The sequence below is a fragment of the Manis javanica genome, chromosome 1 (genome assembly GCF_040802235.1).
Source record: "Manis javanica isolate MJ-LG chromosome 1, MJ_LKY, whole genome shotgun sequence".
NCBI classification, from domain to species: domain Eukaryota; kingdom Metazoa; phylum Chordata; class Mammalia; order Pholidota; family Manidae; genus Manis; species Manis javanica.
The window spans coordinates 211,017,524-211,044,257 of NC_133156.1; the positions used below are offsets into that span (position 1 = coordinate 211,017,524).

Below are 26,734 nucleotides of genomic sequence, written 5' to 3' on the forward strand. Positions count from 1 at the left end.
TAAGTGGCTACTAGATGCCAGACCCAGTTGCTTTCTTTTCCATGTATCACACTGTACTGTCACTCGACACGTCTTTTTCAGCAATCCAGCATCATCACCATTACCTCCCACTAACCTGTAAGTTTCTCAAAGACTGGGATGTTGTCATAATAACCGACACATTGCCATGGACTCAAGCTATATTTATGAGTGAATCAATAAACGATAAAATATAAAATAATTTGTAAGTAGAAGGGTGCTAGAAAGGCAGGAGAACGCATCACAGAAGATGTGGCATTCTACCTTAGCCTTAAAGAAAAGAAATAGAAGAAAAGAGAGCTCCAGACAAAGGGAACAGTGTAAGCAAGTGCCTAGGGAGAGGGAAAGAGTAGGCATTTTGGAAAGTTGGCCGTTGAATCAGTTGGTTCCTGATCTCCTGGGGAGAAGGGGTCATTACCAACCACCAAGTCTGCTCAACTGTACAAGAACACAGGAGAGAAGGGGATGGCAAGCGTGACATATTGCAAAGGCTCCCCAGTCATTCTGAGGCATATTCCTGGTTAAGAAAATTCTTTATGGGGGAGGAGGGTGGTGGTAATGAGGACAGGAGGTAGTAGGCAAAGTTGTGAAGAAGGTTATCTTTGTGGTTCTTCTCCATTGGTCTTGATACTCTACCCTTATCCCCATATCTCACTCACAAAGGCCCCTGCTGATATGGTGGTTATGGCAATCCCTCCTAGCTGAGGGGACTTCCTTAGTGAGTGGGCTTTTTTCTTACATTCCATCCAATTCAGCACATACTGACTGAGAGAGCCTACCATAAGCAAGCCAGTGTGCCCTCTACAAATGCCCAGATGAATGAGCTCATTCCATCCTCAAAGATCTCACAATGTAAAGCATTTGCATTTTAATACCTGAATACGTACATCAAACATATTTAAGAACTAGAGGAATTGCCAATTGTGCCAAAATAAGGGGAGATTTTGAAGCAAATGATCTTGCCCTAAATTCCTAAAACACCCCAGTTTGAAGTGTATCTTCCAAAACTGCTTCTGCCAACTTCCTACATGTTGAATATGCACTATTCGAACAGCAAAACTCAGATGTGCTGAACATTGATGGGAGCAGTGGTTCCTTTTCAATAGAGATTTTTTTTTTATGAGAAGCAGAAATGATGGAGGAAAGAGTATGTAATGGGGAGGGAATTCCAGGCAACTCTCTCCTCAGAAAAACAATTATTTTCTTCCTAAAGAGGCAGAACTCCACCTATTTCATCTCATCTCAAGCATCGTGTGAAAGGCATTATGTCCTCTGCAGCAGCAGGGACCAAAGATGAGCAAATACTCTTGACCCCCTAAAGGGAACAAGACAGACCTGAGAGTCAGCATCCCCACAGCAGAGAGGAGCTGAAATTAGCTATGGCAACTGCTAAGAGAATGAGAAGGTAAGTCTGGACGGGGAAAAAGAAAAAGAAAAGATTTCACTAAAATGAAGGGTCTGAGAAGCTGTAGGACTGAACCTTTGAAAAGCTCAGGTTACATGACTCCATGAGGATTTTCATAGCACTGTCCCAGTCGACCGTGAGCTGGGGAGGAGGAGGGGAGGAGGGCAGGGGGTACCCTGTCATTCACCGAGGCATCCCGTCGTGAAGCGCGTGAGAGCACTTGCCAGAGAGTCGTTTCCGTAGTAGTTTCTATATATCTGATTCATGTAACTACATGGCTAACTTAATGCTGTTCATTTGGTAATACGGATTCTATTCTTCCCAAGTAATACGTTTATTGCCAAGGGGACCCGCCACCTTCCCCAAGGGCCTCTCCCTGCTGACCTGGGTTCTCCACACCCGCGCTCGCCTTTGGTGCCACTCGGCATCTCTGGTGGCGCGCGGGGACGCGCCGCGCACGCTCGAGGCCACGTGACCCTGGCGCCGCGGGGCCGCGCCCGAGCTGCCATGGCGGTTCCGGGAGATCCCCTGTCGGCTGGGGCCGCAGGCGCCCGGTTCTTCTGCACCGCGGGCCGCGGCCTGGAGCCCTTCCTGATGCGGGAGGTGCGGGCGCGGCTGGCGGCCACGCAGGTGAGTCGGCCTCGCTGAGCGCCGGGGCGGGAAGAGGGGCGGCCCTGCCCCGCCAAGCCGGCGACCTCCCCCCTCAGGGGCTTCGACCCGGGAACGCACCCGGAGCGCCCCCCATTCTCAGTCCCCAAACTGACCGAGGCGACGGTGCCCGCCCTCGGAGGTGCTTTAATTATTGCTGGAAAAAACCGCCAGTCGTTTTTCCCTACACATCCAATACCGCTTATCTCCTGGCTGACATTTTTTTTTAAAGGGCGTTGAGGCAAGTTATTTCCTAGATTATTTACGAGAAAATAGTTGATAGTGTCTAAGCAGTAATTAGAACCGTCAGAGTTAGATTCCGTTCTCTTTACTTTAAATGCAAACAGTACTCTTCAGGTTCAGTTACTTGACTCTTGTCAGTTCCCTGACCATATTTAGCTCATAGGATTATTGGGAAGATTAAATGATACAGGGTAGTTAAAATATACTTAAACACGTAGTATATAGCAGTTAGAAAAGTAATGCACCCTTGGAGGTCTCCTATTACAACTTCCGGAGGAAGTTAACCTTTGCTGCTACTTTACCTGTTGTTAATTTCAATGAAATGAACAAGATTTTAAACAGCAGTTTAAGTTCTAAAACATTCTGAGCTGGTTTCTTGAAAGCAGAGGAAAAATAGGTGGTATCTTAATGGGGTATGTATGACAGTGTAAATGACATGTTTTTGGAAAAGAAAATCTTACTAATGAAATTGACCACGCCACCCCGACAGCTTCTACTGTTTGGGAAGCCTGCAAAAAGAGCTTGTGCAGTGCAGGGGGCGCAGATAGAAGGGGTCGTGAAGAATGGCATCTGTCTTATTAGACTAGACTACCCACCATTTGTAATTTTGATCACATATTTTAATCGTGTTAAATGTAACTAATCCAAAAAAGCAACAATATCAGAACAATTGATTAAGCATTTAATAGGTGTCAGGCACAGGTACTTAAGTCCTTATTCTGTAGTCTCTTGTATAATTTTCACAACTGTATGAGTATGAGGTAGGCTCCATATTTAACTGAAAAGGGAAATAAAGCACAGTAAATCCAATAAATTATTCAAGTCATAACCAGAAATTGGCAGAGCTGGGATTCAAACCCAAGCTGTCTGTAAAATCAGGCATGAGTGTAATCATGTTCAACTAAGGCAGGCTGGCACCTGGGTCCAGTTCCTTGACCATTGTGTGGCCATGACGTGCTATACTATTTGTTTTTTAAGTTATCTTAAGAGTTCTTGGTATGAAAAATAGAAGGCTTGACCTAAACAGAGCACGTTAGATGATCAGAAAAAAGAGACCTTCTCTGCTTGTACTCCTTCTCTAAAGACAAAGTGGGGGGTTGGGGAGGTGGCCAGTTTTTTAATCATAGCAGAAAAAATATAGTTAATTATAGGGAAAAACTTCTTGGCAATGAGATGAATGAAATACCAAGAGACTTGGAAATTTCCATATTTTGATGTGTATATTTTAGGGATAGACATGCCTGGAAAGGGGATCTGAACAAGTAACCTCCGAAATTCCATCACAGTTTCACAATGTAGACCCTCAAAGTTAAGACAATCCTTAAACAGTAATAACATTTAACATTTATAAGCATTTAAAGTGTGTCAGATGCTTTATGTACATAATATGATTTGATCCTCAAAGGAATCTTCTATGATAGGTCATTTTTATCTCTATTTTACAAAGAAATAAAGAAAACATGCTAAGTGGTGGAGCTAGGACTTATATCTGACTCTCCCGCGCTTTGAAGCCCTGTGACAGCACTCAGTTACCATGGGAAACCCTCCTGGAACATGGGATGTAGATTATTTCTGCTACAGAATGGTAAGGAGTGTCTGTAGGTTTTGGAGTCAAAAGCATGTGTTCACACCTTATATCGTCTTTTAACAGGTTTTTTAAATTTAGGCAAATTACTCAAGTTTCTGAGGCTGACTTTCCTGGGATATAAAATGGAGATGATAATACCCACTTTAAAAGACTAGTGCAATTCCTTGAGATAAAAAGATTGATAGCACAAACAGTAGACTGTATGGCAAATACTAAGTGCTTGATAAATGTTCCCAAAGAATGAGTTGGACAGGAATACTTAAAATTCTTGCAATGATGAGAGTCTGTTAGAAACTTTGGTTCACTGAAGAAAATTAATATTGTAAAATCTGAATTTAATTGATGTGGTCAGTTATAAGCAGTAAACTAAAGAAAAAAGGTAATACTAACTTCCAAATAAGCACCAAAATTCATTCTGCCTACTACTTTAAGATACCATCTTCACAAAGGGTAAAACATTAAAGGTGCTGTCATACATACAATTATTTGATTGTCACAGTAACTGTTTCATAATTTAGTAAACTACTACTGATCACATATTGCATGCTTATTACTTACAAAAGGAATGGAGCCCTTATGTTTTTGGTTTTAAGAATGTACTTAGCATTTTAATGCCTCAACCAATATTATCCTTATGATTTGACAACCCGAAATAACTTAAACCTTTTAGAACTTGATTTTCAGACATGTTCTTTTCTATTTTTCTCTCCCTTATCCCCCATAACAAAAATATGACATTTTTAGAAAATGGTAATTGTTTAAAATGTTTCCCTTGATATTCAAGTTCGAAAAGTTAAGATCTTTGTACAATTGAATAACTATAAATTAATGTCTAGATCACTAACTACTTAGGTTAAAGTCACTGGTCTAGAGATGTTTGCATCAGTTTGTTTATAGGACTTGAATCTTAAAACCACACATTTTCAGTAAAATACTTATTTCAGTTCCCCCAGAATCTTGGCAAGGTGTTCTTGTCTGTTAACTTGTTTTGTGATCATTTTAATATCAGCTATATTTTTATGTCAAGTGACATAAAATCTACATTTTTAAAAACTTACTTTTTAAACATTTTTCAATGTTTTCAAGTTCTAAGCACTTTCAGGTATATGTTTAGCTTTGATTTTGGTGGGAAAGAAACCAGTTCTTGTTTTAGTTACTTCATTATCCCCTTACATACTGACTTCTAAACATCCTTTCCATTCCCCACATTCTCTGTCTATCTTGGTCAGCTGCATTGCAGGTACCTAAGCTATTTGGGTTTTCTTTTTATTTATCTTTCCAGCTTTATTGAGATATAATTGACATAGAACATAATGTAAGTTTAAGGTTTACAACATGTTGATTTAATATGTTTATATATTGCAAAATGATTACCACCATAGTATTAGCTAACACCCTCCATCCCATCACATAATTACCATTACCTTTTTATTGTGAGAATATTTAAGATACAGTCCCTTAGCAACTTTGAAGTATATAATACAGTATTATTAGCTAATCACCATGCCATACATTAGATCCCCAGAGCTTGTTAATCTTACATCTAGAAGAGTTTGGGTTTTAATTGGTGTCAACCTCGGGCTTCTTTGGCAGAGATTCTCCTTCATCAGATGGTAACTCCCAAATTACCATCCCCAAATCTTAATTAGACCACATCAAGTAAAAAAAAAAACCCAAACACTTGGCATTCCAAGTTCCCATTGAATGGGAGCTGCCTAAACATATGGGATACCCCAAATTCCCTGTTGCCTCAGTTCTAGAAGATGACTTAGAACCATGGTAGCCAGCCATGGCCACTGCTGAAAGAACTGTAGGACAATGCACACCTATTCTGAACTTGGGAGTGCTGAGGTGACCCAAGACAGTTTAGGATTCTGTCGATATCAAGCACCATTTGCCTTTCCTCATCAGACTCTCTAGGAGTGCTTTTTTCATTTTCCTTCCTCCTCAGACTTTGACCACATATCCATCGTGTCTCCAAATCCTCTCTGATGCATATTTCTTGCTTCTATTCATTTTCCAGCTCCCGCAGCCCACCATCTCATTATTTCTACCTCAGTAATGTACATCAGTCCTTTATGCCTCTTCCAAAGTAATTTTTTCTGCCAGCTAATTCAGTGCTGTCACAGTTTTCATCAGAAGTCTGTAATGGTTGATCATTACCATCTGTAGTACTCAAAATTTCATGACCATTTATTAAGCCAGCCTGAGCTACACCGTCCATCCACCTGCCACTCTCCATCAACATAACACAGCAAATGTTGCCACGCTGATTTAAACTTTCCATCAGCCAGACTGTCTCTCCCACCTCTTACCCTTTGTTCTTGTGTTAAAATTCCTTTTCCCAATTCTTACAGGATTCTTCCCTGAAACTTTTACTAATGATGACTTCCATATTTATTGTTACTGATGGTACCTAACCTTATAGTGTGCTTATTGTATTAACTTTGTAGTTTCCTTCCGGATATAATTCAAGTCATCTTGTAAGTTTACATTTTAATTTGCATACCAGTGTATGTCTGTTACATTATTATTCCTTTTTAGGATGTATGCTGTATGCCACCTGGTAGACCACAAGGTGGGATTTAATACATACCTACTGATGATGTTAACCTTAGGCTAGACACCTAATTTGTCCTTTGCATTTTCCCTTTCCTTTGCCCACTTTTAAATACTGTGTGAGATTTGTAACATAATTACTGAGTATTTTGTGTTCTATTTTTCCAGCAGTGTATGCACACACACTTTACAAAAGGTAACATAATGTAGAAAGTTTATGATCTTGGTCATTGACTACATGACTTAATACAAATTATTAAACCTGTGTAAACCTCAGTTTCCCAATCTGTAAAGTGGGGGTGATAAAATCTACCTTAGAGGCTTACTATTACGATGAGAGAAAAAAATATATTCATGGTGCCTAGTACAGTGTCTAACAAATAGGACACTTCAGAAATAGTCATTTATATTATTGTTAATCTTGATGTTATGTTTTAGTTCACTGAGGGGGAAATAATTCTTACTCTGATACTGTACTACATTAATACCTTTTCTATTTCTAGATTGAATATATTTCAGGAAAAGTTTTTTTCACCACCTCTTCTGATTTGAATATGCTGAAAAAATTAAAATCTGCAGAAAGATTATTTTTGCTGATCAAAAAGCAGTTCCCACTTACAGTTTCTTCTAGATGTAAAGGTACAGTGTATGCCTATTGCTTTTACCCACACAATATATTACCCTCCTCTAAGTTTCCTACTTGATGATTCATGTGCAGCCATTTCACATTTTTAAAATTCACTTATACCTATGGGACCTTTAATTATGTATATTTCTGTATTTCCTGAATATTGTTACCTAATTGTACTGTCACCTAATTGTGTGTATTCTCTTTGCAATCTGCTGTGTATTTTCTGAGATTTTAGCATCCTAAGCCATGTTTTCCCTTGAGAATGATGATCGTACATCTTAACTAGAGAGACATACGGTCAGTTGCATTTATTTAGATGTCGGAGTATTAATTACCCAAAATGCATTGTTTTAACAATTGTTCAAAACATGTCACCTTGTGTATTTTAATTGATGAGTGATATTAATTGGAAAAATACTATATAGTAAAATTTCTTGCTTTGGGTAACTTGAGTGTTTTGAATAAAGTTATACCCATTTATAAAGCACGAGAGTTCAAGGGAATTTAAGAGATTTCTTGTCCACTTCTTAGTTTTATATATATGCTACTAAAATAATGTAAGGATCTTGATAAAAGCAACAAACAAGAGTCAGACACCGCTGGAATAAATATTGCCTTAAACTTCATTTTGATTGCTGGTTGTGTACAAGAGATCATATAATCATGTAGTCTGTAATAAACGGAGCCAAGAAAGATACAAATGGCAAGAAATCAAGACAGGACAGGAAAATTGTTTTAAAGCAAATCCTAAAGTATTATACTGCAAGGCCAGTATAATTTCATCCCAGTATTCTGCCCTCTCATCTTTAGACAACTACAGTAATTAACTGTTGGGTCATCTTGATGACCCTTGTTCGTCAAGAAAAGATTAATTTAATTGTGCATGCCAGCAGTCCCTAATTTATAAGTGGGATTGTATATCTGAAGTGTGGCATTATGGCAACTTTATCATGTGTCTTAATATTGTATGGTCAAAAATAGTTCCAAGATTCAGTTGATCTGTTTCTGAGCACTATGTTTTACAATTTATTCTTTTAACTTAATTTTGATGGGCAAGATCAGCATTACTTTAAAGGCTGATACACACTCCAGGTCTATGCATATATTGAAAAGACATATATTATCATAGGGCAAATGGTCTTGGTAAAGTATATTTTAAAACAGTTTTGATGATAAGTAGAGATTATAAGAATGAACTTCATTGTGTACAATATTCTTGAATTATATAAATTCCAGATGAAGGTGGAGTCACTATTCATGAAGCAATTAATAAAACTTAAAGAAACAATGAAGTTTGGGGATGATGAATGTAATAGACTGCCTTTAGAACCTCAATATAGGATTTAACAGATTTTATTTATTTAGGAAAAATATTTAATGAAATCCAAAGACTTGTCAATGATGATCCAGAAAGTTGGTTGAATGCCATTACAATTTGGAAAAATCTGCTCCAACTTGATGCAGAAAAGGAAGAAGTTTCTCAAAGGGATGCTAACCCGCTAAAAAGAAAAACGGAAGAAAATGGCACCATTGTTGCTAAGATATTAAAAGCAGAACAAATCCACGAGATACAAGAAAATAGGGAATGCCTGCTGGAAAAACAAATAGAAAAGGAAACACTGGAACAAGGAGATTTTATCACTGAAAGAGAAAAATTTCAAGCACAATCGCAGAATAATGTAGCAAAAGCCATTGATGCCCATGACCAGAACGCCTTGACCTTCAGAGTGTCCTGCCGCTGCAGCGGAGCTGTTGCCCAGACCTGCACTGCACAGGTATGCTTACCTCCCGACGCGGGTCCCATGTTCTACAAGAATCAACTACTCCTTAGATTTAAAATGCGACGTAAACCTTACACAGAAGAGTTAACTGTGCCTAAAGTCATATAGTTAAATATCTTTAAAAATGCATTTTTCTTATCTCTACCTCTGAGGGCTTGAGAGTAAGTAGTATGCCATTGCATGCAATGATCTCCTATTTTCTCCCTAAAAGTTTCCTTAAATCCATAGATACCCTTTGCATTTGGAAACCCTAATGTCCATTGTCCTTAGCTTTCTGGGTGTCTCTTCATATCTGTGTTATTAAGTGGTTGCTCTGCACAGGCAGGCCCTGTGTGTGTGATTGGACCGGGACCCAGACTGCAAAAACACAAATGCCCTCGAGGCCTCAATGATCTAGGGGAGAGTGAACACCACAGTTTCCTTCAAAACACCTTATATAGTTCATGATAAAAGAGCATAGGTCTGGGTCCTTTAGTCAACCTTAAAACCAGACAGATCCTAAAGTTTGAGTCTAATGCTGCTGATCTGGTAACATTTAAACATCATATTGTAGTAGCTAAAATAATTCATCTTTCCACTTACATCTGCTTCCTGAAATCCAAAATGACCATTTTTATCATGTCATGCATGATCTGGGTATCTCATATATATCTAAAGTTTATTAAGAATAGAGGTTAGATATGAATAGACATCAACACTGTAGGATAAGTTGGGTGCAAGAGTTAAAATGCAGCCTTATTGCCTTGAATAGACTATGTTTTGGTGTCATATTTTAAAATTGTAACCCTAAATTACCACCAGATAGTCTGACATGATTTTCCTATAGCCTCTCTTCATTTTTGCTTGCATTTAGACTTAACATTCTCATATTTAGTATTCTCATCTTTTCTATAACTTGCTGCTTTTCCAGGAGATAGGAAGAATAATTGGCATTGCTCTGATGAAACAGTTTGGATGGAAAGCAGATTTGAGGACTCCAAATGTAGAGGTACTGAGTGTTCATTTTATTTTATGTGCTTGTAACTTAATTCTGCAAAGACAGTGTCAACTGTTCTTATTGTACTTTTCCATTTTGCTGTAGAGTTTTAAAAAGCTTGTCTACATAGGTTCAGCAGTCTCTTTTCTCTTAGCAATAGAATACAGATAATCTAGTAGTTTTCACTGGGAAATGTCTTACCCAAATAAGACATTTTGGAATGGATTTAGTTGAACTAAAAAACATTTATTGTAAGTTTGCAGAAACACTCTCTACAATCACTATAATATATAACAAGTCTCTGTAATAAGAAATTATCTAGCTAATGTTTAAAGAAAAAGAAAAGTGAATAGAAAACAAAAAGGCCTCCACAAAATTCAATAGTATGTCAATAGTGGCTTCCTTAGGGTTGTTGGGATTATGTTTTTCTTTTCTTCTATTTTCAAAATTGATTCAATGCAGTTATACTTATTTTAATTGGAACAAAGTAAAACACATGGACATAATGCCCTTTTCATCTCCTCTCTCCAGATCTCTTATCTTCTGCCCTGTGAGTTTCTTTCTTTCCATCCCCCCGACTCCATTGTACTGTCTCAAAATTGCAGTCTTCTTTGTAGTTTAGCTCCCAAATAATTCTTGTTAGCCTCTCCTGTCAGCCATTTAATGCAATTAGTAATACCTATTATTGGTGGAAGTAATCAACATAAAACAAAATTGACAACACTAAAATCACACATAGTAAAATTGATGACCAAAATTGACAGAAGTATCAATTCTTAACAAATTTTGTTTTACAAAATTAATAGAAAAAAATTGTAGTGGGAGAAGCTCTTCTTAACGTTTGACATATAAGAATGTCAATATATCATATCGTTAGTATAAATATTAAATGGAAAAGAATCCCAATAAACAATTTTGCTAAATTGAATAATATAAAAAATTGGAAAGTTTGGCTTCAATGATGAAGGTTTTACATTGACTAAAGGGAGTTCATTCCAGATCATTCTTTTCTTAATAAAAATGTATCAGTATTGGAGTAATTCTGATTAAACTATACATTAAAAAAGAAATCTTGTGGTGAAAGTATAAGGGGTCAAATTCTCCTGAGGTCAAACAGCAGTTAGAATGTCCCATAAACCTCATCAGACTAGAAGAGTAAGATTCTAACTTTTAAAATTCATGTGTTACCTAATTATAACTTGAGACATTTAAATCCTCTTTATGGCCTAACCAAAGAAAGGTAATAGAGAGTTAGAAGCCCACCTGTGGATAGTAGAGGGAGAAAAGGTTACCTTTGCTACAATGCATTTGGCCTGAAGAAAGTTTTCAGTTACCCTGAGAATATGTGTAGCCTGTGATGGTCCTGTATGGCTTCAAGTCTTACTTGAGATTAGAATTAGGGTGGATTTAGGAAGCCTTCTCTACCCCAAAATGAGAAGTCCGATCCAGGATAATTCAGAGAATCTCTGGGAAAAAAAAGTTGATCTTGAGTTCTTCATAATATAATTCTCTATATAACTTGTATATCAAATTGATCCAAAAATTTTTCTATGAAATATATTTAAAATTCACTTTGCCCATGCTCAAGAAAGAATATTATGGGACATTTTTCCACATATAACAAACAAGGCATTGGAATTTTTTACTAACGTATGGGTTATATAGGCTCAAAATGGAAGCTTTCAGATTGCCAATAATTTGGTAATATATTTCCTGTTCCATTCTAATCTCTGCATTTGTTCTTTCAGATCTTCATACATCTGAACGATGTTTACTCTGTGGTGGGAATTCCTGTGCTCAGGTAGATAACGTATTCTAAGTTTCAGGTTTGTCCCTTAGGAGAGATTGTAAAATTAAGATCACTATGCTTTTTATTTATAGCATGAAACATTGATACAACAGAGGGGGGTAAAGGCAAAGCATTTGAGTTCTTTACTTGAAGAAACATCAAAATAAGAAAGACTGGAAAAGGAGAGTATATGCTCAGTTTATACCTGTTGAATTTTCAGTACATGAGTGAACTCCAAGCTAGAAGTATCCAAACACATGTCTGTAGATGAAGATCTGGGATTCAAGTGAGAGGTCTAGGCTAGAGATGTAGATCAGAGTGTCTTCTCTTTGCCTGTAGATAATGTGTAAGAAAATAAAGAAGAAATGCCTGTATGTGGAGAAGAGGATCAAAAGCTGCATTTATTTTTGTATTACATTAAACACATTAGCCAGATTCTAATGTACAGAATTGTTTTTATTTCAAAGAGTTTATTTCTGAACACTTCCTTCCCTGGAATAATTTTATAATACTGATATGGTGGGGCCTTTTTGTTGAAGTAACAGCAGATCAGTTTGCCCAGGTTTACCCAAAATAACACACTCACTTCTGTCACATATTAATAGGGTCTGCTCCCATAAAATAAAACCTCCATTAGTAAAAATATACACACAACTGTCAAAACTCTCAAAAGGTCTACATAAATTCCTGAGGCTTAGAAAAACACTATGTAATACATATAGGCAAAGACAGTTTTCCATACCAAGCTTCTTTTTTTTGGTATTTAGAGTAAAAAATAATCTCCCAGTTCTGGTTTTAACTAATGTGGTTTGTAACAAGATGATTGTCGAAACTAGCCTGTAGAATTAAGGTTCAGAGAACAAAATATTTTTATAGTCTTCCCCTTGCAAAGTTTATACCCCAGATTCGAATCTATGGATATAGTACTATTTACAATGTGAATTTTTATTTCCTAAAAAAACCTTTAAAAAAAACAAACTCTGTGGGTTTACCAGGCAGAGTTCCCTTATAACTTAAAGGCAATGAAAGATGAAAGAAACAGCATCTGGAAAACAGTGTGCCTTTGTTTAATGTTCATAGAAAAACTCTCTTAGTAGTTTTGGAATAAGTCTGGCCCAAACAACTGCACCAATCCTTGAAATTGTATCTTCGTATCTTACCAACAAACAGTATAAATAAAACAGAAAAGTGCATTGAAATTTCCAAAGAAATGCTTGTGTGTTGCATTAGAAAGGTAGAAATAATGTTTTGAAAATTTCTGTCAAGTCTGGAAACCCTTGGTGGCAGATAAAATTTGAAGTGATACATAATGGAGGCTAGTGAACTCATTTGGGAGATGTCTGCTTCAACTCTTAATCCATAAATTATTTTTGACAATGCAATGTCATGCTTCATTTAATCTTTTGAGAAAGATGCAAATGAGCAGAAAAGCAAACATACAAAGGGACTTTTTCTAGAAAATAGATTTCAAGGGTTAGCATTTATTCAGCCCTATTTCCAGTGCTACATCTAAATCATAAACAGCATGTTCTTCTTGATGACCCCAGATCAGCAAGAAAAGGTCTTTCTGTATGAGAGGACAGGGAAGTATCTAAAAACTTGAAAAAGATTTCTCTATAAATTATTAGATTTTTATAAGTTAAACCCTTAAGTGTTTAAATTTCATTTGTCTGAAAAATTGACCTTTCTAAAGTACCACACTGGCTGGTTAGACAAGGTGCCAATTGCCAATTAGAGAAGGTATTTTTGAAATAAGGTTAAAATATTCTCTAACTAAGAGGATATCTTTTATCTTTGTATCTTGGTAGGGTTCCTTTAGCCAGCAGAGCTTACATCAAGACAGCAGGACTAAGATCCACCATAGCATGGGCAATGGCCTCTCTTGCTGAAATTAAGGTAAGGAAAATGTTTTAATTCTTATTAATAGCAAGGACCTTTCTGTAATTATCAATGGGTATCTTTTCACTTCTCTCTTTTATCCTTTTCTTTGCTCTTTTTTGTTGTTGCCATCACACTTATGAACTGTAGTGATATATTTTTATATGTTGTTGAGCTTCTGAAAGTATTTTGGCCATGAAGAAGCTGAGTCAAAGATAGCTGTATTTTGTTATTTCTCATTTTTTGTGTCATGATCAGGTGTCCTATAAAACCTCTACTTCTTGAACAAAATAGCAGCACACACACACACACACAGACTCCGAGAAGGGACTAGCAGTTACCAAAGGGGAGGGGTTGGAAAGGGTGTGTGGGTCAGAGGAAGGGGATTAAGGGGCGTTATAATTGGCAATCACAGTATAGGTAGGTCACAGGGAAGGCAGTACAGCGTGAGAAGACAAGTAACGACTCATCTTACTATGCTGATAGACAGTGACTGCAATGGGAGGGGTAAGAACTTGATAATATGGGAGAATGTTGAAACCACTGTTATGTGAAACCTTCATAAGATTGTATATCAGTGATACTTCAATTAAAAAAACACATCTATCACATTAATAGGAAAAAAAAAAACCTTTACGTCTTAAAATTTAAGTTTTTCTCTGTGACCAAGCTCTTAATTTTCATATATGTCCCATGGACATAAGAAAATAATTTATTTTCTAATCAAGAAATGTCTGCTGTGTCTTTGCTTGCTATTTTACTACCTGCTCAATTCTGAAAAAGGTATTTCAAAATCTCATTATATTATTATATTATTATTTATGTATTTTTAAGTTTTTATGTTTTTATTAGCCTTATTCAGCTGCTGTCTAGTTTGGTGTACACACATTTCTGCCTGCTATTGCCTCATCACGAGTTGTATCCTTTTTATTATTATATCTCTTCATCTTGATTAGCTAATTTAAAGTTAAACTTCACCATTTCTCATCAGTATTGTCTCTCCTTTCTTTTCTCTCATTTGCGTAAGATTTCTTTGCCACCGCTTAATTTTTTACTTCATTTTCAGTGTGTTTTTTACAGACACACAGCTCTTTTCATCCTGCTCTGATGGTCTCTTTCAATGAGAGAATTCAGTATTAGCAGACACACTTGATTGTATTCCTCCTATTTTACTGTTTATAGCTCCTTACATTGTTTCCTCTTTTTATTTTTACCAGTTTGATCAAGTTACTTGATAATTATTTCATTGCTCTCCTTGAGGTTGGTGATTTTACTTTATTGTTCTGTTCAATTAATGGTTCCCTTCCCCAGCTCTGTTAATTAAACCCATAGGATTCTGCTCTTACTTTAAAATAAGATACCAATTCTTTCCTCCATCAAGACAGTTTTTATCACCAAGGCACTCTAATCTTCCCCCTCTTCCCTATCAGAAGATGAAGTCTTTAGAGTGCTTTTTGCCTCTTCTCCACCCCTACACTTACTCCCCCTCCCTACAGTGAGACTTTTGAAACATTTTTACCTACTTTTACTCTCAACCCCTAACTCGGAGACTGAACTAAATTATTATCTATCAGAATTTCCCTTAAAATATGTCCCTCCTTTTTTCAAAATTTCTTACTCAGCACTTACATTACCTATCCTTAATCATTAAGATTTAACTGTATATAACATACACATACTTTTGTGTAAACACACAGAGGTATATTGCAAGGTGTACTGTGTCACTCCTCACCATTGTTCTTCAGCTTTCTCTTTACCCATTTGAAGTCTCTACTCTGATTTATTTGTTGCATGGTTAAAGTCTTTTCATAGGTTATTTTCTTCAAAGTGGTATTTAAGTAATACACAGTCTGAATTCCTATGTATCCTCAAAGTTGTTCCTTTCATCTTGGTTGTACATATCCATCTCGACTGGGTGTAAGGTTTCTGAGTTGCTTTCCTTTGCTCTCAGAGCTCTGTGGATGCTACCCCACTGTCTTTAGCTTCCAGTAGTATAAACAAGAGGCACATGCCAGTGTGATTTTTCTTTTCCATTATAGCTCCCTGGTTCTTTCTGCTTGGAAGTTTGTAAGACTTTTTCCTTTAATCCCAGTTCAGGAATATTACCCTGATATGCTCATGTGTGTGTCTTCTCTATTCAGCCCAGAATTTGGTGAGTCTGACTACCTGAGTTCTAATTCTGGCCCCACCACTTACTGGCTGGCAAACTGACTTAACATCACTGTGCCTCAGTTTCTCACTTGCAAAATGAAAATAATCTCATACAGTCATGTAGATTATGAGATTATTATAAATTAAGTAAATTAAAATCCAAGTGATTAGAACAGTGCCTGTCATATACAAAATGTGTAAGTATTAGCTGCTGCTGTAGTAATAATAATAATAATAGTTATAATAATTATTTGGAATATAAAGTAATTATAAAAATTTTTATTTCTCTAGCTCAGGCACTCTTTCATGTAGCATGAGCCATGTGTTGTTTTAAACCTTTAAGATTTGGGGTTGTCACTACACATGGTATAAACCCCAGTGCCTCTTGATAGAATCACCAGGCTGCCTCTCTCATGTCACCACCGTACTTTCCCCCTTGTTCACTCTGCTTTGACTATACTGGTCTCATTCCTGGAGCTTTAACCACCTGAAATTCCTAGTGAAGTGTAAAGAAGAATCTTTACTCTTGAAATATTGAGTCCTCAAGTTTTCGTTTTCTTTTATAATACTATTATAATAAACTTGATAACACTCAATCAGTATTTCGGTCTATAGGCTGGTGAATTTGTTTTAGATCCAATGTGTGGACTTGGAACAATACTTTTGGAAGCTGCTAAAGAATGGCCAGTAAGTTCTAAAATTTGGTAAACCAAGCAAAATATTTACTTTCTAGTTATTTATAAATAGAGTCTCTTTGGGGGAGTTGTTATTCTTAATCATTTGAGTTGCTATTTACTGTTGTCAAAAGGGATTATGAAGGGTCAATTAAATTACTATGTTATTTCTGAAAACTTTATGATAAATGTAGGAAAATATGAATAATTCCAATAATTAGTCATGATGGATTAGGCTATTCCCCAAATTCTTTTGGCATTTGTAATCGTAAAATATTTTTAACAGTTTTTAAATTGTGATTAGAAACTTTAATTTTTTGCTATTGAATATCATTTTAAAGAAATACTGTAGTTTCTTTTAACGTGAATTAACAAATCTAGTAATTTCATTTTCACAATTTGAGAAAATGAAAGTAAGTTTTCTTAACTGCATAAATATCTGATGGTTTTACTTATACTTAAAATATGAATTTCTTTCCTCATAGGATGTGTATTATGTGGGTGCTGATGTCAGTGACTCACAGCTGCAAGGTGCATCTGACAATCTGAAAGCTGCAGGCCTCAAGGATAAAATTGAGTTACTCAAGTTCTCTGTTATAGGTAAGATACTAAAAATGCAAACATTTGGAAAAATGAACATATGTAAATATTTTTAGAATCATATATAAAACAAGACTCATTTCTCATACATAAAGGTTAAATCATTTATACGCTGTAATATGTCAGTGTGACTAATGCTCAGTTTGTTTCCAGTATTTTAATTATGCTTTTTTTATTTTTCAAAAGATTCATGATTGGGAACAACATTTCTATAGTTTCCTTAAGCATTTAAATAAAAGCCTGCCTTTTTAAGATGCATTTCTTGTTTCTGAACTATTTCTCATTTTGTAACGAGTGATTACTTAATATAAGCATAAAATACAGAGAACAGTGTAATAATAATAATAAAACTTCTTGGGTTTCTTTCAGATAAACTGTATAAAATGTTCTGAATTATCTTACCCTCCCCTTGGCTTACACTGGGCATTACTCCTGTGATATATAGGAAACCAACCATCCCCATTTACTAAACCTGTACTTTCAGTGCTCAGACTGGGAAGTCTGGGGCAAACCAGAACAGTGGCCACCCCATTAGGCAGAGGGAAACCATTACCCCTTGTTTACTATGGGGAATCAGCAATCACAAACATGACTAAGAATCAGGTCTACTGAGTCCAGTCAAAATAATACTTCCCTAAGATTCATGGTGTTTAGACTACTTTAGAAAAGACTTACATTCCTTATTTCTTTCCCCTTCCCTTAGTATACCTTTCTCCCTTAAAAATGAGCACATTTAATTTCCAGCTAAGAAAATTGTATTCTTTTGACATGGTGTGAACAGGTAAGTATTTTAAACTGTTGATGAGTTGTAGTTATTGAAAACAAAGCTAGCAACAGGAGGGCATTAAAATCCCTAAAAAACACCAAGAAAGAGATGAACAAATGAAAACAGTGAGAGCTAAATAATGCACAAGATTTAATTCTGAAATTTTGTAAATACACCTTGAATATCTTATGGGAAAAATCTTCTAATGGCTTTCTTTACATTAATGGGATAAATGGATATCCTAGAATGGATTGGAATCAGAGTGAAAAGGGCTTAGATTTTTGCTGCCTCTAAATTTGATATAACAATTAAAAGAATAAGGGAGAACATATGTGAGTTTAGTCTTGTGATATTTGTCAGAGGCACTCTGAATGGAGAGACTGAGATGGAAGTCTGAAATATTTACACTTTCCCTATGAAAGAAATAGAGCTGAGATTATCTTCCATGTAGCAGTTTGCTCTGAGCTCTCCTATTACTTTAGCATCTATAGAGAAAGCATTTTCTTAAGGTAAGATATAATACAGAAAAGTTAATAAACGTGAAAACTTTCAAGAATGATGCAGGCAATTTCATGAAAAATAATCAAAATCCATATTAAAAAATACTACAGTCTTCAGAAAAATACCAGTGATGACATGGAATTAGAGACTGATACATTTAAGAAATTGACCATTATAAGAATACACATCACAAAAAATCCTTTCACTTGTTTTAATGTTAACATTTTGAAAGTTAGTGGGTTTTAAAAAAAAAAAACTTCAGTGTGCACAGGTGTTTTTCTTAGGTCTACCATAAATTATAAACTAGTTTGTCAGATAATAAATATTTCAAAAAGTTTATAATCTTAATTCTAACTCCCTTGTTCTCAAAAGTGTCCCTGTTTAGACTACAAATTGAATGGTGACCAGATCCAGATGCCAAATACATTTTACATATTTAAGACTAATTATGGACTTCTGGATTATGACAACAGATTGAAGCTTCATTTGAAGGATTTGCATTTTTCTAAATGTAGTGAAGTAAGAAAAAAAAAAGAAAAATGGAAGGAAAAAAATTCAGCAGCAGCAACCAAACAAGGAAAGAGCATGATCCAATGCAGTAAACCTAGAAGTGCAGCCACAATGGAAAGAAACAGAAGTTACAGAGCAGTGGTCAAAGAACAGTGGCTCTTCTCAAGGTTGCTGAGGCCAAACGTGACCCAAATATATTATGCTCATCACGTTATCATTTAGTACAGAGACCTTTTCAAATAAAAAAAAATTCAGTACATGTTTCACTAATAAGGCCTTTTGGGGAAAATGAATAAAATCCAAACATTTAAGAGGTGAATAAACTAAGGGATAGAGAAGCTGCCTCAGACTAGAGGTGGGGCCAGCAGTCTGTTTCACAAAGCCCTTCGGTTGATTGTGATAACACCCTAAGCAGTAGGTTTGGGGCGAGGGGCGCGAATTTGCACTTGTCCTCGGCAGGTGAAGCTGCCGGTCTGCAGGTCTGCAGGCTGCACTTGACAAACCACTCCTAGAGGAAAGGAGAGTAGAAAAGAGCCCCACCTGCAGGCCTTTGCCCTGCCTGGCCTTCAAGGAGCCACAAGAGGGAAATACCATGATCTGCAGAGCTGCTTTGAGGGTATCTGGCCCAGGTGGAGACCTGGCTGTCATCTCCCTGTACACATCGGAAAGGACATTGTAAATAATAACCACAACTAACCACTACTGAGTGCTCCCTGTGTGCCAGGCACTGTTCTAAATGCTTCCATAATGACCTCGCTTGATAACTTCTGAGGCAGGTGCTCTCATCCCATTTTACAGATGAGGAAAATGAAGCAGTCATTCCCAAAGTCTCATAGCAAGTGAGCCGCAGAGCCAAGTGCAAGCTGTCTGACACGAGAGCCTGCACTAAAGCTTTCAACAAGGCTTATTGTATGCTCTGTGGGGAGACAGCACTGCTTAGTGGTAAAACTTCCAAAATACTATTCTACGTGAGTTTGTGCCTACAACTTCTAAAATTATTTAAGGCAGTTTAGCAAATTATATAATGTACAGTAGGAAAGTCGCTAATAAAAATAGGAAAAAAACATGGTTGCCAAACCTGAACAAATTGGGCAGCTAATTCGTGAGTATGTGGGTATAAGGCAAAAGAAAAGCCTTGGGCCCAAACTAAAGAGTAAACTACTGCATGGATCCTCATGAAGAAAAAAACATTTGATAACCAGGCTTGCCTTCATTGTCTATTCATTGTCTTCAGTAGTTTTTCAAAAAGTAGAAAAACAGTATTCAAATGGATGTGTCCTGTATCAACACCCTAAAACTAAGTACATCAAGTTAAAACATGGCTTGCCAAAAAAGAATTCCTGCCTACCTTTCAAAGAATTATTATCTTGTTACTTTGTTTGCTAACAACCTACTCCTTTTCTCTACTAATCTTAAGTAAAGGTTAGAACTGGAATTATCAAGTGTTCATCAGACTTAACCAGATAACAAGATTTTTTATTTTGTTTTTAAATTTCCTGCCAATAAAAATTTGCATGGTATTTAGGAGAGTGAAGATTATTTAAATTTATTTGCATTTCTACAGAATTAGATACTATTCAAAATGAAGATTGGGACATTTTCTAAATTATCAATATTGAAATTTAGATGATGGGAAACAGTATAATAAATAGAAAGTGAAAAGTATACTCAGAAAATGTCAAAGTTAAGATTGGGTGTATGACCTTATAAAAATGTAAGGAGGAGAAAGAAATTTAGATTTTGTAATCACACAGTGTATTGAAATTTGCTTAGTGATACTCTTCATTTTGTTGACTATTGATTATATACCCCTTCAAAAATTCAGTAAAAGCTATGGGTCATCTTCCTTAAAAACAAATAGATCTACACATGCAGACCTTTACATATAACTATGAAAGGTAAATGAAAGTTACAGAATATAATTTTGTGAAAGGTCTTTCTAGACAACTAAATATTTCTTCTTACATCTGCCAACTTCCTATTCATGTAATATGTTAAGAGAATTGAATTTTCTGGTTAATTAAATTCTCATTTCGTATTTTATCCTAACTGAAAAACCAGTGTTCAAAGAACAGAATACAATGACTGTACCCTTTATCTTTAGTGACGCTGAAAGCCTTTCAGGAACTTGTAATTCTTTAGAAACAATATTTAGCACCCCCAGATTTTATTTAACATGCAAAAATAATCCCATATACTTCAATTTTCTCATATTTATGTTGTAAATATTTGAGCTTACTGTAATAGGGTTCTTTGATTTCTATATTTCAGAATTGCCATTGCCTTCAGAAAGTGTCAACACTATTATTTCTGACATTCCATTCGGGAAAAAGTTTAAGTTAGGAAAAGACATCAAAAGCATTCTACAAGAAATGGAAAGGTAAACTGTTGGATTTGTTTCTATAATTTTGAGCTATTGGGAACTTAACCAAAATGTATCATAGCTCTTTGGTTAAGATTAGATTACCTTTTGCTAGTATTTTAGAGTATTTTAGAGTTTTTGTACTTTCATTTTCTAAGGTCTCAAATCAGAAGTTTGAAAAAAAAATTACTCCCTATCATCTTATATTATGTCTTATTCAGAAAAAAAATAATGTTTCATTATTGCCTGAAATTTGAATACATATTTGCTTCTAATCCTCACAAAAAAAAACCCTACGTGTTAATCCCTTACACTTCACAGATGAAAAACTGGGCTCTAGAAACATTAACTTTGTCAAGCTTACACAGCTTAACAACAGAACAGAATTCACATAAGGAACATTGAGTAACAGAATGGACAGCAGCTTCGATGTTGATTGTGAAATGAAAATGCAGAAGTGTTCTTCATGTTATGGTATCTAAGGTTGACCTCTGGGAATATAATTCAGTGAAAGCATTTCTTGGAGAGGTTCCAACAGTGAGGCCTGAGTATATGTTTTTCTGATCACTTAAGTTGATAAAGGAGCGAACCTAGAATGCTTGGGGGAAGACACAAATAAGAGGTCAGTTCAAATTAAAATTTCACAGCTGCTCATTTGATAGAGCAGGACAATGTAAACGTTCAAAAACCTGTGTAATAGGAAAACATTATTTATGATAATGTCACCAATTGAAGAAATGAGCCATGTGTCTTGGGTGGAGGAAGTTCAGTGTCAAGCCTGATCCTGTAAGGAAAATGAAATCTTGACATGAAGTCTGAGCCCAACTTAGAGCCACCTCACCTCCATCCTTTGAGCTGGGTGCTCCACACTTCTCTTGGGATTACCTTATTTCTAAACAACTTCCCCTGATAGGCAGTTACCTAAGTCTTGGTATATTGCCTAAGATCTCTGCCTAAGTAGCACCTATAATTCAGATAGTTCCTGAGCTCCTGTCCTTCTGCCTGGCCTCAAGCAGATTTTGCAACCCTGACTTCATATTAAAATCATTTCGGGAGATTTTGAAAAGCACTAATGCCCATTCTCCACCCCTCCGACTGAGGCTCCGATTTGACTGGGATCAGTGTTTATTAACCACTCCCAACGTGGATTCTGTTGCACAGCCAGGGTTAATAGCCATGGCCTGTGCACCTTACTAGGTAACTCAGCAGCCCTACTATCAAGCCAGACCGTGGGGGATATTGGTATGTGTGAGTTGTGACTTACACGTAACCTGAAACTTTCCAAAGTAATGGCTTAACCTGACAATCTACTGTTGCGTATTTCAGACATTCCCACCAGACAGTGAAGGACAGTATTTGGAGAAGACAGTTCTCTCAGTTCTAGTAAGATTGTACCAGCCCAACTTTCTCTAGGCTAGTTTTGGTTTTTATTTTAGGTAATTGAAAATAAGACAGTAATAGATACAACTGCCTTCACATGGTAGCTGCAAATTTAAATATGTACCTAAGAATTAGGAAAATATTCAAGATGTCCCACATAATTTGTATGCCTCAGTGGGACCAGGTGGAAGTGTATGTATTTTGGACATAAGGAACTTCTCCTGTGACTGAACTTCCTTGCCACCCGCCCACAGTCTTTATGGTTTTAACTTTTCATTTTTTACAGTTTGAGGTTTTATACAAGCAGTGTCAGGTGAAGAGGACAGGCATTGAAGCCCAAATACCCGAGTTCTAATCTTGGCTCTATCACTTCATAGTTCTTCAGTCACAGGCACATTGCTTAACCACTTAGTGCCTCATCTTTAAGTAAGTACCCACCTCGTGGCATTGTGCTGAGGATTCAGTGGATTTAAAACTCTTAGAACAGTGCTGGGCACCTAGAAAGTGCTCAATAGCTATTAGCTCTTACCTGATTTTTAAGTGTAAAACACTCCAAATCCTTCTGGGAAGTAGGTGAGAATATATATGAATATATCTAAGTATACATAATTTTTCTCCCACTGGCTTATGAACAATTAATGGCTCTAAATAAAAATGGAAGGGAAGGGTAATTGTCAAAGTAAAAATAAGAGAAAATACAAGAGGTCAGTAAACATGTACACAATAGGCAAATGGGAATAGTTGGCACTGAATGGAATACAGAATTGGATTCTTTGAGAAAGAACTTGAAGTCAGAATTAAAGATTGTCTGTCAAACAAATGATTGCTCTGGTAGCATGAGTTATGCACTTTCAGCTCAATTATTTCCTCCTTTACATTGCCTTAGCATCTCCATTTCATGAGTACAGAGCATTGTGAGGAACTGAGAGAGGTAAAATATTTGAGCTTTCCTCGCAAATATAACCATATAAAACGTGAACAAAATTAGAAATTCATCTTCTTAAGCTGAGAGAAGTCACTCTGTGTTCAAGAGGATTCATTGAGAAAGTAGGATTTCAGTGAAATTTAGAAATTTGAAAAAAATAAAAAAGGAGACCACAGCATGTTTTATACACAGATATTCAGTAATTATTTATCAAATAAACATTGTTCAGGAACAATGAATACACCAGCCTGCTTGGAACAGAGATGGGTCATAGAAGGTAAAGGCCTAATGTGTTCCAAGGTCAAATAATTTGGGACTGCTTATAGCATCTATCCCTAGTCTTGCAAGTTGACATATAGAAAAGAAATCCTTATGTTGTTTGATACAGTTTCCCCAACTTATTGATGACAGAATTCTTTTAATAAGAAATAATATCTCATACTACAGTGGTATTCAGAGAGATAATTTAGGAAATATTGCTTTATAATTTCTGAATAGCTTTCTTGTACAAAAATAATGTGTATATGAACATGGAAAGATGCCTAGAAAGACATTTTTTTCAGGCTTTCATTTTTGAATATCAGGATTTCAGGTGATTTTTAGTTTCTTATTTTCTCCGTTATTTGAAAAAAAATTGTAACAAGTAACTTGGCGAGTATCCTGCTAGGCATCTTCCCATGTGTGTATATACAAATGGATACATGTTTTCAATTTTCATAAATATAATCATCCTTAATTTACTGTAACCTGTTCTCATCACTCAACAATATGCCATGACTCTCCTTTCTGATAAGTTGCACATTATAATTTTCAGTGGTGGATACAGTATTATGTGTATATACCATTCTGTAAGTGATACCTATGGATGAGCATTTAGACAATTCCCAATTTTTCATTTTAGTAAAGAACAATGCTCTGAACATCCTTGTACAGTTTTCAGACTTATATGACTTTCAAACTTACTGTATCACTTATTTAAAACCACAGTGCCTCAGTTTCTTCATTGGCAAAATGACAATGTATGTCCTGGGGATTAAGTGACATAATAGAAAGCATTTAAAAGAGTGCCTGGCACATAATAAATGCTCAGTAAATATTATCTAGCATTACCATTGTCACTATTACTCCATTACTACTACTTCTACTGTTGTATTTTTTTATATCTACTGTTTTATCTTCTAGGATAATTTCCCAAAATTAAAATTACTGATTCAAAGTCTATATACATGTCAAATTTTTAATATGTTATTATTAAATTGCTGTCCCAACAATGTTACACCAATTTTCATCTTAGGAGTATTCATTTTCTCAAAATCTTGCCATCCTTAGTATGGCAATCCTTATTTTTGTTAATATGGTAGGTAAAAAGTTGTAAGTCATTATTTTAATTATATTTTCTTCTATTTTTTTAGAGAGATTTGTGTGTTGTATTGTTTATGTCTCATGTCATACAGCCACATCTGTTGAAAACTGGAATCTCTCCCTTGAGCCCTAGTCTTTCTCATTACTTCCAGGCCGCGGCTCCAGCTGCCCACTGGGATCCACGAGTTGCTCGGGCACTTCAGCCGTTGCAAACAGAACTCCGCCCACTACCACCCCGACTCACCCTTGCCCTGAACTTCTTCCAGGGCCACCTCCCCCTTGCTTCCCGTCAGCTGCTTTCTCTGCCACCAGCACCCCGCCTTGCTCCAGCGCATCGCTCCATGCAGCCTGCCCACTCTCGCCTGTCCTTACCTCAGTACAGGAGCTCTCGTCTGCCGGGATGCCCCTGCTCTCCTGTTCCTGGCTTGGGGACCCACCTAGTGTATTTCCCGGCACCTCATACTTGCCTGGAGGGTGGATTGCCAAACTCTTCACCTCTTTACTTGCCTCTCCCCACCTGCTCAGTAATCTCTTGAGCAACTCAGAGGACTGTGTGTGATTCATCACTTTTTCCACAGAAGTGCTATACAGAATTTAGTCAAATGATTAAGTGAATTCTCCTCAACAAGGTGATACTTCAAGGTCTCTCTCTCTTTTTCTCATCTTCCCTTTTGTCATTCCTTTATCATGTCCTCACTCTTTCCTGGTGACTTTCTTCTGCCATCAGCCAACTGCCTTTATTAGGCACTGATGCTTTAGGATCCTTTCATTTGCCTTTTCCTTTGTACAGTCATGTTAGAATGTGACTACAAATTACTCTGAGGCTTGCCTTTTAAGTAGAGTAAAAATAGATAATTAAAGCAGATTTGTACTAGTGATTCCATAATTACTATAATGAATATGCATTATAGAACATACTTCCTAATTATCAAAATCCTCGTGTTTAAATAGATAAAATTAAATTTCAAATTAAAACACCAAATATTTTAAATCAAGTGGAATCGTTTGTTGTCTAAAAAGAAAGAAACCCTCATACTGGGTACTTTTTGTCACAGGGTGCTTCATATTGGCGGGACGATTGTATTGCTGCTTAGCGAAGATCACGACAGGTGCCTTAAAGGTTGTGAAGACAGAAGCATCCCTTTGACTTCCAAGGGCAGCCACACAGAGAAAAATCCTGGCCTTGAGAAGTGCCTGACCCCTAAAGAGAATGCTGGTCCGTCAGAGTCAGTGTCACCTTCATCTGAAGCCAGTAACCAAGAGTGCTTCGACAGAATGCCTCCGTTTGGCTCGTTAGTGCCAGTGGAGTGCTACAAAGTTAGCCTTGGGAAAACAGGCGCGTTCATATACAAGTATAAGAAGTCCCACTCTTGTGCACGCTAGCAGGGCTGCCGCTGCGCACCAGGTGCGATCCTGTGTCAGCTGCACGGCCCCATAAGGTGGCCGTCCCTGAAGTAAACGCCCCTGAAGACGGGAGGCATGGCTGCGGGCCACAGGTGCTTTAGAGTTTCTGCTTTATACTTAAAAGGGCTTAATGTTTCTGACACAGGACATTTAGTGAATATTTAAACGAAAGGACTCGTCAACTTTCTGTTCTGTCAGAATGTGGAAAGTTCTGCTCTTCCCCCACTGTTTCTGAGCAGAAGCTTCAACTCCAAACAAAAGTTTTCACGTAAACTATGAGGGATCACAGAAAAATGTATGGCAGTCCTCACAAGGTTGGTAACATGGTAGCTATCAGATTTTTTTTGAATGCAGAAATTTTTATGTTACTTCTTTTGATATCAAACTTGGTTTTTTGGAACCCGTAATTTTCTTCTCCATTGGGATGAAAATGATTTTTATTTGCGGTACATTTGATATGTTCCATATTATGGAAAACATTAATGGGAACATAACAATATGAATTAAACTAATATCCACCAACGTCATGGAAAATAAAGGTTTGCTTTTATTCTGAAAGCATTAGTAAACTGTCACTCTTACT

The 26,734-nt window shown here is 36.6% G+C and overlaps 1 protein-coding gene across 8 annotated transcripts; it reads left to right on the forward strand.

Annotated features, from left to right (window-relative positions):
- Nucleotides 1–1,812: 1,812 nt before the first annotated feature.
- THUMPD2 (THUMP domain 2 tRNA and snRNA guanosine methyltransferase) lies at nt 1,813–26,709 on the forward strand. Of its 8 annotated transcripts, none has more exons than XM_017675553.3 (12): nt 1,917–2,053; nt 3,762–3,899; nt 6,965–7,100; nt 8,458–8,867; nt 9,784–9,861; nt 11,598–11,650; nt 13,447–13,534; nt 15,609–15,668; nt 16,283–16,354; nt 16,827–16,941; nt 20,990–21,098; nt 25,803–26,709. In XM_017675553.3, exons 2-12 carry the CDS (start codon nt 3,849–3,851, stop codon nt 26,128–26,130), a joined length of 1,500 nt encoding a protein of 499 aa, XP_017531042.1. In that variant the 5' UTR covers nt 1,917–2,053; nt 3,762–3,848; the 3' UTR covers nt 26,131–26,709. The 8 variants fall into 8 exon arrangements, with proteins under 8 accessions (XP_017531040.1, XP_017531044.1, XP_036865215.1 ...); XM_073214072.1 differs by having other exon boundaries at nt 1,919–2,053; nt 3,736–3,899; XM_017675551.3 differs by lacking the exon at nt 3,762–3,899 and having other exon boundaries at nt 1,813–2,053.
- The last annotated feature ends 25 nt before the right edge of the window (nt 26,710–26,734 follow it).